This window comes from Akebia trifoliata, chromosome 16 (assembly GCF_017979445.1).
Source record: "Akebia trifoliata isolate Shusen 1 chromosome 16, ASM1797944v1, whole genome shotgun sequence".
Taxonomy (NCBI): Eukaryota; Viridiplantae; Streptophyta; class Magnoliopsida; order Ranunculales; family Lardizabalaceae; genus Akebia; species Akebia trifoliata.
The window spans coordinates 22,042,618-22,054,537 of NC_141390.1; the positions used below are offsets into that span (position 1 = coordinate 22,042,618).

The 11,920-nt window shown below is 36.3% G+C and overlaps 1 protein-coding gene across 1 annotated transcript; it reads left to right on the top strand.

Annotated features, from left to right (window-relative positions):
- The first annotated feature begins 71 nt into the window (after window positions 1–71).
- On the top strand, window positions 72–11,691 carry LOC147382865 (uncharacterized). Its single transcript, XM_086427445.1, has 3 exons — window positions 72–418; window positions 10,618–10,772; window positions 11,277–11,691. Exons 1-3 carry the CDS (start codon window positions 196–198, stop codon window positions 11,517–11,519), a joined length of 621 nt encoding a protein of 206 aa, XP_086283571.1. The 5' UTR covers window positions 72–195; the 3' UTR covers window positions 11,520–11,691.
- The last annotated feature ends 229 nt before the right edge of the window (window positions 11,692–11,920 follow it).

Consider the following 11,920-nt stretch of genomic DNA (forward strand, 5'->3'; position numbering starts at 1 on the left):
ACTCCTCGTGGAATTTAGATACAGACATACCCTCACATTCACGCTCAGTGGGGTCATAAAATGCCACGTGTCACTTTTTTAGATACAGACATACCCTAACATTCTCCCTCTCTCATTAATCTTCTGTAATCCCATTTTATTTTTGGTCTTCTATATTTGTTTGTGGGAAGAGGAAAGAATAGATTAAGAGGAGAAATGAGTGGGGTTTCAGCTTCACCACCCTCACTATATCCTCCTCAATACACCATCAAAACTAGTTGTTGTTCTTCTTCGTCACTTGTTGTTTCTCAACTTTCACTTCAACCAAATCATCCTCACTCCTCAAATCTCAAACTCGAAAGCCATGGAATTCGAAGAGGGTTTCCGAAGCTCAGATTCCAGTGCAACAGCAGCAGCAGACCTGGTGGTCCTGGTTCAGGTAATCTTTTTTCTCTTCCAATGTTTTACAGATTTTCTTGATTTCTTTTCTTACCTAATGAGTTATTAGGAGTGTGTGTATATAAATTAAATCTTTGCCTACCCCTCTGAACCGAGTTTGTTCTAAAATGGTGAATCGCCAACCACAAACCCCTTAATTCTAACTGAGGGAATCGATGAACTGTGTAACATAGGTTTAGCTTATTATTATATATTCATTTGGGGTATCTTGCGGTGATGTAGCCAACTTGATGTGTCTGGCCAAACTAATGATCGTTTGGGATGAAATATCTACCTAATCAACGAATTGGGTTCGTTCTAAAATGGCGGACCACAGTGCCCTTCATTCGAACTGAGAAAATTGACGAACCAGGTAACCTAGGTTTGGCTTTTATTATGTGTTCATTTGGGATATCGTGCGAAAATGTAGCTACTAGATGATTCTGGCCAAATTAAATGGTATTTTGGGGTGACAAATCACCCTAATGAGATGGACTTTTAGGGTTGCATTTTTTTTTTTTTTGGGGGAGGGGGGGGGGGGGGGGTTGGTAAGCCATCTCTGAATCTAAAGGTATATATATTTTAGGATTTTTTTTTTGGTTGGTCTTATGTGATTAATGTAGGTCAAAGCCAGTTAGTTTTGTTGTAAGCAAGATGGGTCGTTTCACTTTCCTTTTTTATTTGAATAAAATAATATTTTTATAGAGTTTGTGCACTAAATAAAAAGTAGTTTGACAAATGGCTCTTCCGGCTTCTTTACTTGGGATATGTGAGTTAGTTGAAATTTGAAAAACAGCTGAGGTAAAAGCATGTGCTTCCCTTAAGAGAATACTTTTGTATGAATCTTGTTGAAGTAGAAGCTTTGATTATTTTTGTTCATTATTTTTCGAGTTGGATTAGACATATGGTTATATCGATGTGTAATTTACTCCTATTTTAAGGTATATCATTTTAATTTGTAGTAATCTCGAGGTCTTAGGCAGTTTGGGTGAAATTTGGACACCCTGACATGGTAGGGGTATTTGATTAGGTGTTCTTCTTTGTTTCTTTAAATTTTCCTTTACCAATAAAATAAGCAAAAAATTTAGGTTTGCTTGTTTTTGAGTTGTTTAACTCAGAGTTTGACTAATTGTGACACCAATGCTATGCATATTGCATTGGAGAAGCATGAGGATTATGTTTTTAGTACCAGTCCCCAGTGAAATTTTTAGGGCAGCAAATAATTGTATAGTTTGGGTACATTTGTTTATGATTAAATTTGATGAAGCTTTTCCATGAAGGATGGAGGAGTTTCATTTGTTTATGTGCAATCTGACTAGGGGAAACCTGTTTTAAATGGTGGAGTGTTGGAAAACAGCTTTTTTCTTGGAAATTACTTACTCTAGACCTAATGACTTACTTTCTGGTGGAGGTTATACTGATGTTCAACTACAAATGGAAAGTCAGCTAGATATTGGGACTAGACAATTTGTTTATTCAAGACTTGAGAGTTGCTGAATGCTTTAGCTTTTGAGTTAGAGGATATGGTTCTTCGAAGTTTCTAGATTGAGATTTGGAGTCACAACTGAATCTAGATTGATTTAAGGTATCGGAGTTAGTGGGGGCTCGTCTAAGCAACAATTTTCTCATGTTTAAGGCCTTTTGTAGAATGACAAGGCATCTCCGATTGGTCTTCGAATGAATGTGTCTCTATATCCAACAATGCAGTTGTATGTTTATTTTTGTTTTTAAACCTTTTAGGTCAAATAGAATGTTTACTAGAGGAAGTACACAAAAAACTTGTGTTTAATGGTTTCTTATGAAATGACTAAAGTTTGCCTATGCTTATGGCATGGGCATCCACTTGGGGATTAAGGAGGGAGTAAAAGAGGATAGAAAATAAAGTTGGAGGGGTGTTATCGGAAAAAAATTGGGGGGGGGGGGGAGACAATAAAGTCGAGGATTATTATTGGAAAATGGTGAAGAGTTTATCCTTGAGATACTTTCTTTATGGGGGGATAAAGATTGAGACAAAGGGGAAGGACAACCTTTGTGTTTTATTATATAGATTTAGAGGGTGTAGGTGAAATGATTGGCTATTTTTGAGATCTGAATTGGGTATGTGTGTGTGTGTGTGTGTGTGTGTTTTCCAAGTCTGAAGTATTAAATGTAGATATTTTTTTATAGCAAGAGTAATTTGGTAGCCAAATTAATTGTAAACTATGTTAATTGTACTTAACCCAAGTGCAGATGCATCAAGTTGACACTTGGCATAAATTTTTATCAACCACTCATGGTTTTTGAAGTGGTTGATTCAATGTTGAAGAAGGGCTCGATTTCTTGCGCCTAGGTCTTATGGTGACTTCCTTTTTGGGGATGCAAATATATGATGTTGAATGTACTATGGTGTGCAATAAAATTATACATAATCTGGGCCGAACACATGTCACCTCGAGATACGAGTATGGCATTATCGTATAAAGATTTGATTCGATTGTAATATCAAGTCAAGAATATACAAGTTGACTTCATCAATCTTGAGATGCCGTTCGTTGGGAACTTTGAATTCATAAAGTTCGAAATGGACTTCACACTTAAACCAATGTTTATAAAGAGGTAGTACCTAGTCGAGGTATAGTTATTAGGTAGTGGGAAGCTTCTAGTCCCTATTAGCAAGTTAGTCTCTAGTCTGGAAGTTCTTGGGAGGTAGTTTATCATTGAGGGGGTTTAGGGAAGTAGCCCATGCGGTGAAGATACAATATGGTGTTAGGTACGAAAAGTTTCTAATAAAGACATGATGCGACCAATTGAATTGACAACCAACTTGTTAAAGGTATGCTTTTGACAAGACTTGTCTAATTAATAGAAAGAAATAATTCTTACTTTGACATTGATTTAGCATTTCACCTACTGCATTCATTGCCTTAGGCGTGGTCTATTGGTGTAATATCTCACTTATCACATCAAAACCTCCTATAAAATAAGGGGGAAACTTAAATATAAAGGGTGAATTTCTTCTGTAGAAGAAATGAAACCGAGAAAAGATTAAGGGATTCTTGGGCAATCAAAACTTTGATGTATTATGCAATATAATTGGCTTCAAGAGCTCGGGTATTAGTCGATGTTTGAAATGGCTCCAATCGAAATTGCACGTATAGTCTCTACCTTTTTCTTCATTTCATATTTCTCCTAGATTCATAATTATGTTTGATTCATTGTTTGTGATTGCATGATAATTGCTGGTGCGAATCTTGAGGAATGGATGATTGTTGGGATTTTTACCCCAACAAATTGGTATCGTCCATGGGATCAAAAAGTCACATTCTATCCATATTCAACAAGATTTGTTACCCTCAGATCTGATTGTTTGTGAGAGGTAACTAGATCCAAGAGTAATGTCTTGTTTTTCTTTTGATACATCATTCAGTCATATTCATTCACAAATCGAAGCTTCTCTAGATTTTATTTGATGAGATTCTATGAAATCTATTTTTTAGTTCCTTATTTTGATCATATTCAAAAGGAATTTTTTTCAGACCACTCCAAACTTGATGAAGTCTTTAAGAAATCAATATTAAATGATTCATTGAAGTGCCAACTTGGCTAAGTGGTAAGACGTGTGGAGTGTTGTTCCCACGTCCTAGGTTCAAACCCTTTGAACCCAACTTCATTTGCTAACTACTAACACTGTACCTATAAAAAAATATTAAATGATTCATCAAGTCGCAAAGGTGGGATCGAAGGCGGCCTCTAGGATGTACTTCAAAATCTAGTTTGTGAGAAATTGATGGCTGAGTTGATTGTTTTGATTGGCCTTGTTCATCATGCCAAATATGCTCTCTTCCACACATCAACACCCAAATTTGACACTACATCCCATTTACATGTGTAAAAATGATTTTCTTGTCACTCATACTGTATTTATTAACACAATCGATACTTAAAAAAAATGGTTTTTTCCAATGAACTCTTGTTGCCTTCTTGCACTTGCCTTGATGGGAGATCCACTTGTTGCGATTGGACAACGATTTGGATCAACTCAAGCACACCCATTGGGGGTTTCTTCCCATGGTCTTTTGCAATGGCACAAAAAATAATAATAATTTGGGAGCTTTGACTGTCTCTGACTACCTAGGAAGAAAGAAAGCATATGAATGGAAATGAAAAGAAAAAAAAAGAAAAAGAAGAAAGGTAGGAGAGAAAGAAGTGGGTCTGACATGGCTGTCCTTTTCTGGTAAGTCCTAATAAAGGAAGAGGATAGGAGTAAACCATGCTTAAACAATCCAATGTGTTTCTATGAGTTTTTATCCCAACTCTATGAGAAGACTTGGAGTTGGATTTATTTGGGCATGAGAGTTAATAGGAGGTTGTGTCCCTTGCTTCGTGGGAATTAATCCCCATGTCCACTTGGAAATCAGGTTTTCATGGGAGTAGTTTACTTAGGTTTTAACCCATGCTTCATGGAAATTAATGGGATTCCATCCACAACATATCATTGGAGGAATTGAAGACTTCACGGGAGGAATTTGGATTTAAGAATTAATGCAATATTCTTCCCATATGTCGTTTGGAATTCAAATTTGGAAGTTAATGGGGGCTTTTTTCACATGCTTCACGGTAGCTTTGGATGCATGGTACGACTCTTAATGGCATCATTAAGACTAGAATGCACTATTGAACTTTCATATTCGATGTTTTTAACTAGTAAGATATAAGGGCTTGGGGGATTGATTCCCTACTTCCGCTCACAAATGTTTTAATGAAGTGGCGTGTGACTTGACAAAACACCATCCACAATCTCTAGGAGCTTTCCCTACCCTTTGCAAACGATGTCTTTCTTGTACGATGTAAATCAGAAAAAATATTAGGACTGCAACTTCGGTGGGCTAACTCGAACTCAACCCAATTGATGGGTGAGCCTGACTGGGTTATATGGAAAATGAGTTGAGCCTAGGCTAAGAATTCTAGTTTTCTCTTCCTAAATATATTTGTAAAACTAAGGAAACTAATTTATGATATGCAAATTTATGGATTTGGAGTTGTGTGCAAATTTATTTACTAGTGATTTTGTTTTTGATGTTGTATTTCTTTTTTAAGATATAAAATAAATTTTATGTGTTGATCAAAATGAAATTAAGCTTGCTCAACCCATCCAACCCGCCAAAAATTACCTAACTTGGGCTAATTCGAGCTCAACCCGATTTTAGAAGATCAATTTCGGGTTGAGCTTGGGTTAATGAGATCTAACCCGATGGTCGGTTTGAGTTGAGCTCGGTTTGAGGGTTCTATAACTTGGGTTGACCCTCCAACCAGCTCAGGTTGCAGCCCTAAAAAATATTATCCTACAAGATCGAAAAAATTCAAATTATGAACCAATACCTAAGGACAAAGATCTTGGGTCCATATATGCCAGGGCATGGATGCACAAATACCTAAGGGCATGGATGCACAAATTCCTAAGGACATGGATGCTACATGCAAGGGCATGGATGCACAAATACCTAAGGACAAAGATCTTGGGTCCATATATGAAACTCGAGTACCTAATCTGGAACACTCACAATTAAACCAAGACTCATGATAGGCCCAAACCCACACATTGGCTCTTGTTTGAACCAAAAGAATGGCACAAAAGCTTGAATCATGTATGCAAGGAAACAATGGCAATTGCATATCCTTTCAAGGAAAATTGCATATCATGGCATCCCCCTTTCAAAAATTGGAGAAGATAATATTTTAGCAACCCATATCTAAAAAAAGATGTGGGTAAAAAAAGATGGCATCCCCCTTTCAAAAATTGGAAAAGATCATATTTTAGCAACCCATATCTAAAAAAAGATGAGGCTAATATCTTTACACCATTTCTCAAGAAACAAGATAGGGTTCAATCTTAGCAGCCCATCTTTTCAAATATGATCCCTACAAATAAGAATTTGACCCCTTCTCAAAAAAGGGATTTAAGTTGGTTGGCTATGATCGTCTAAATGTTATTTAGTCTCGGCTTCGAAATGAAATGAAATCAATAACAATTCATATTGTTGAGAAAATTACATGAAGCCTGCAAGGTCTTCTTTCGAAGAAGATTAGTATTACACAACTCTTTCCTAAAAATGGGAGGGGGAGATAGAGATTGGTATATGCACTTTTTATGGGATTATTTGCAAACGTTAGCTACATCCCCGAGTTTTTGGAGCTAATTCACTTGAATACTTTTGTGTTACATAATACATTTTAGATTTGATTACATAATAATTCACAAGATCTCTCTCAATGTTTCATTTTTTGTTATCTCAAAAATCCCTCTTTTACATTGAGTTTTTCCCTTCCTATAAAGAGTCATTATGTGGTAGGTGAGATATCACATCAATAGGCCAATTTTAAATCAATAAATGAAGTAGATGAGATGTCAAATCAATTTTAGAGTAGAGATTTTTTACTTAGTTGATTTAACAAGTCTTGTCAAACACTTGCTTTTGGTAGATTGCCAATTCAATTGGTCACAATCATATGTTTTTATCAAGAACTTTTCAATCCTCACACCATTTTGTGCTTTTAGTTCATAAACTACCGCTTACCAAGGTCCATCTCCCAAAGCTATCTCCGAATTAGGGATTTCCTCCCTAGTTCCTCCTAATTAGGGATTGTCCCCCATTAGGCATTGAGTAGCCCTCCAACAACAATTTCTCAACTTGCCACTACCTTTCCACTAGAGACTAGATGACCTTCTGACAACTATTGGACTAGGTTTTACCTTTCTACTTGAAAGTATGCAGTTTCCCAGGTAAGGACTTGACAAATTTTGAGTTTTATAAATCAAAGGTTTCAAATGTATGAATTTCAAGGTTGATGAAGTCGACTTGAGTCATTGTTTTAATATTTCAATCAGATTGGGTTTTTCTACAATCAGACCCAATTCATATCTCGATGTGCCATGTGTCCGGCCCAAATAAAACGTCATTTTATTGCACCCTATAACCTTTCTTGAGAAAAAAAAATATTACTTGAGTATTATGAAGGAAGCATGTGTACATGATGGCAATTGTGGTTCTTGAGATGATCCTAGATGGTAAAGGCTATATTGATGTTCATATGATAGATGGTAGTCAACTTAGTATTGGGAAGATGTTCAGGAAAAGTTGATGTTTTAGGTTATGAGGTATAAAAGGATTGATGTCTTTCAAAGCTTCTACTGAAAGAAACTACACAATGTGGTTTAGCTTATCCCCCATTAAGAAAGTATCTCGAGGATAACTTTTTTTTTTTCTCACCTTCCAAGCATACCTCTTAACTCTATTGCTTTTTCTCTTCTACACCCTTTCTAAGAATGCCCCTTCAATTTTATTTATTGTTTTTTCTCTTTTCCCTTTTTCAATAATGTCCCTCCATATTTATGTGTGATGTGTGTGGACATTAGCATCATCCCATTTTTATATGGACGAAAAAAATGCCCTCATGGGGACTGCTCACATATTAATTTAGCTAGTTTTATTTTTCCCAAAGACTTCTTCATATTGATTTTTGCCATTTCTTTCAATTTTCGGTGCATTTACGTTGATGGGACTATGTTATTAATATTGTTCTTTTTTATGAATATAAGATTTATCAATGAAAAACCAAAAAAGAAAAATGTTGACAAGAATTTTTTTTTTTTATTAGTAAAAATTTATTAATGAGAGGACAAGGAGTCCTCAAGAGAAAAGATACAACCTAAATTCTCTCCCTACTTACAATATCCCACCTAACAAAAAAAGTCTTCAATAAACAACCCATAAATTCCTTAAACTGCTTGCCCCAAAAGAACAATAAACCAAGAATATTGATGATTATTTGCTATTTAGAACTTTTTTTCCCATTGAACGTGTGCCCATTCCTTTCTTTCCACAAGCCCCAATAGATTGTAAAGGGGGTGAACTTCTAAAGAATCTTCATCCTGCTAAAAAGGGAAGACAACTTCCACCTTAACAAAAGAGAAGGGACCAAGTGGGGGTGCACCAACTAACCTTTAAAAGAGAGAAAAAATGAGACCAAATACCAAATGCTAGATCACAATGAAGAAGGATATGGTCTGCCGACTCTCCACTCGCTTTACATAAGTAATAATAATCCACCAAAATAAAACGCTTATGCTTGAGAAGGTCGATTGTAGGGAGTATGTTTAACACTGCCAACCAAATGAAAAAATGACTTTTGTTGGCACTTTCGAAGACCAGACAAGGGAAGACAGAAAACAGGGGTCTTGATCTCCTTCAAGTAAGGAGTAGAGTGACTTCCTTTCCAAATTCGCCGTTCTTCCATGTCTAGAGGAGGACCAGTGGAGACGAGCAGCTCTATGATAGAGGTTACCTCTACAATCTCCCAATCGTTAAGTCTTCTTCTGAGACCCAGATCTCAAAACACACCTCTATTACTTAGAATAAAAAAAGGCAGAGACATGCTTTCTTTTCCTCATAGACATCAAGTATAGCGTGGGCAGCATAGATTGAAGGGGGGTCTCACGGCACCAACAATCCTGCTAAAAACGAATACAATCTCCTTTTCCCACATCGTAGCAAGAGTGATCACTCATGACAGCTCCCATACTAGAAATACCTCTCCAAACACGACAACCATAAGGGAGCCGACTTTGCTTGCACTCCCAACCCAAAGGATCCACCCCAAACTTGGCTGCAATTATAATCTTCCAAGGTTCCTACTTTTCGTTACCAAAGCGCTAACACCATTTACCCAAAGAGTCCTAGTCATAGAATTAAACTTCTAATCCCTAGACTTCCCAATTTTCTTGGCCGGCATACCAACTTCCAATCACAAGATGAAGTTTGCGACTACCCATTTTATCATTCCAAAGAAAGTTTCTCACCAACTTCTCCAATTGGGATTCAATTTTCTTAGGCATTAAGAACAAAGAAAGAAAGTGAATCGAGATGCTAGACAAAGTACTCCTTATCAAGGTCAATTTTCCTCCCTTCGAAAGGTACTTGGCTTTCCACAAGCCCAGTCTCTTCCTAACTCTCTTGGCCAATGGCTTCCACACATTTGAAGATCTGAAGGTTGCTCTCAAGGTAAGGCCCAAATAGGAACTGGGGAAGCAACTTACTTGGCATCCAAGAAACTCAACTCAAGCCTTTAGTCAAGAAACTCTCCAATGGCAAAAAGCTTAGTCTTTCTTAGATTGATAGGAAGGCTTTGAAGCCTTTTTTTAGATGAAGCTTTTGGGTTTGCTTTTGTAATTGCTCAATCCAATGTGGAGTAGTTGAAAATCATCCATGGTTGCACTCAGTTCCTCATCTAACCATGATGTATATTATTGGAATTTAAACAATCGGATGTGTCAAATCTCTCTAATGATTGAAACTCATCATCATTAAACTGTCCATCCCTTTTCCTCTAATGCATCGCTTAATTCCTTAAATTGGGCCTGCCATCTTGGAAACCTGCCAATATGTTGATCACAATTATTATCCTGTTTTTTCAAAGCATCTATTGGATTGGGCTCTCTGTATACTATAGTGAGTGCTGTGCAAAATTATATTAACTTTTATACAAGGCACAGCAGTACATATTGTTGGTGCTTACTATATCCTGGGTAGATCCATTATTTAGTTTCTAAATAATTTTCTTCTTATTTTCCAAATGTATTAGATTAATTAACCAATGCATCAAAAGTTTTATGTTTAAATTCCTTGAGGTTTCTGCTCCTGATTGTTGTGGACAGTGTGGAAATTGATACCTGTGCCATGCTTCCATGTGTCAGTAATGCAGTGTCAAAGAGCTTTTGAAACATGTAAAGCTTATTCTCATTGTGCATTATTCTTCAAACGATCTGATCTTCCTTCTGTACTAAGTAACTGGTGTTGAGCACGTGTTTATGTGCCTTGATCATTTTTTCTTTTTCTCTTCATCCTCCTAATTATCGTTTAGAATACAAAGTTGTGATTTTTTACATATTCTTGTTTAAATCATCCATTACTGGTCTATTCTGGAGCTTTTATTTCAGAAAATGAGCAATATAAACCCTGAAAGGAGGAAGATAAGAGGAAAAGAAAAGGGACTGTAACGAGGACATTTCGGCATCCATTGCGTCACAAAGTTCTCTGCTTCAGTTTGGATAATGTGGTTGATCGTGACAACAAAACAGATTAATCGCAGCGTTATTACAGCCTCGCTATTGTTGGTTGCTTCTTATATTCTTTCTTTGTGTAAGTCAATGCTTGTATGTTGTAGGTGAAAGTGATACAAGGGGTGTCCTGGATGCCTTTTTCTTGGGCAAGGCTTTAGCAGAAGCAATTAATGAACGGATCGAATCTACGGTAGGGGAGTTGTTGAGTACAGTTGGTAGGTTGCAAGCTGAGCAACAAAAACAAGTACAAGACTTCCAGGTAAGCACAATTTAAGATTTTCTCTTTCTTTCTTTCTTTTTTTGTTGGGTAAGCTGGAATCAAAGTTTCATCACTATGTTATTAGCTTTTGCGTTTTTATTTCCATTACTAATACTCTCTACTAATTTGGCATTGAAGGCTTTGTTCTTATACAGCCTAGTCTTCAGAGTCGCCTTACAACAATAAGTTTTATTCTTAATATTTCTCCAATGAAAAAAGTTTATTCGATTTTTGTGCTATTTACCTAAAATCAGCTCAAACGTATCAACTTTAGGTAATTTTGAGTCTACCATTGTATTCGAGAACTTCACTTTCTATGTAACCCCTCCCCACCGATGTAATAGTAATCTAATTAACCTGGTTGCCTATCATCCTTCCCATTCTCGTTCTTTTTTTTTTTTTTTTTTCCTTTTAGTAAGTAGTTATGGTTCTTCCCCTTTGAATGATTTTTACTAATCGATGGATGCAATATAGGGAAAATGATTAGTGAAATGTTGCATGCAGGAGGATGTGCTGGAAAGGGCGAAAAAGGCCAAGGAAAAAGCGGCACGTGAAGCACAAGGGTTCATTCCCCTATCTACAAAGATAACAACACCACCCTCCACCAAAGATATTGCCGATCCAGTAATTTCAATATCAACAGTAGCTGATGCAGATATTTCAACATTGTCATCTGATTCAACTGCAACTACAAACGATAACCCTGTGAACAAGGATCCCCTCCTGGGAATGTTAAATGATGACTGATTATATTCACTTTGTGTGTAAGTGCCCTATATTCCGCTTCGGGGGCACCCCCTTTTCCAATTGATCAATGTAAGAGTAGCTTATGCTTCTTCGACTGTTCAATTCTGCACCAGAGGACAATATTTTCCATATTTGGTGTATTATATAATAAAACAGTCATCCTTTTGTACTCTTTTTTTCATGTGATCAACATTTGAACTGAATGTTGAGTCATTTTCCATATCATGATAGCTTCTTAATAATTATAAAAATAATAATAAAAAAAGAAAATGAAATCAATCAGTTCATTCCATTATTACTAACTAGTAGGTGGTATTTGCATTTTTTTGCATCTGTAAGCTTAGAATTATCTTTATAATTAATTAAGAGATAATTCTAAAATTTTAAAATTAATATCTATA

Coding starts and splice junctions, on each gene's coding strand:
- LOC147382865 (XM_086427445.1), top strand. CDS start 196: ATGAGTGGGGTTTCAGCTTCACCACCCTCACTATATCCTCCTCAATAC. Junction 419..10,617: donor ACCTGGTGGTCCTGGTTCAG/GTAATCTTTTTT, acceptor TGTATGTTGTAG/GTGAAAGTGATACAAGGGGT. Junction 10,773..11,276: donor AACAAGTACAAGACTTCCAG/GTAAGCACAATT, acceptor TGTTGCATGCAG/GAGGATGTGCTGGAAAGGGC.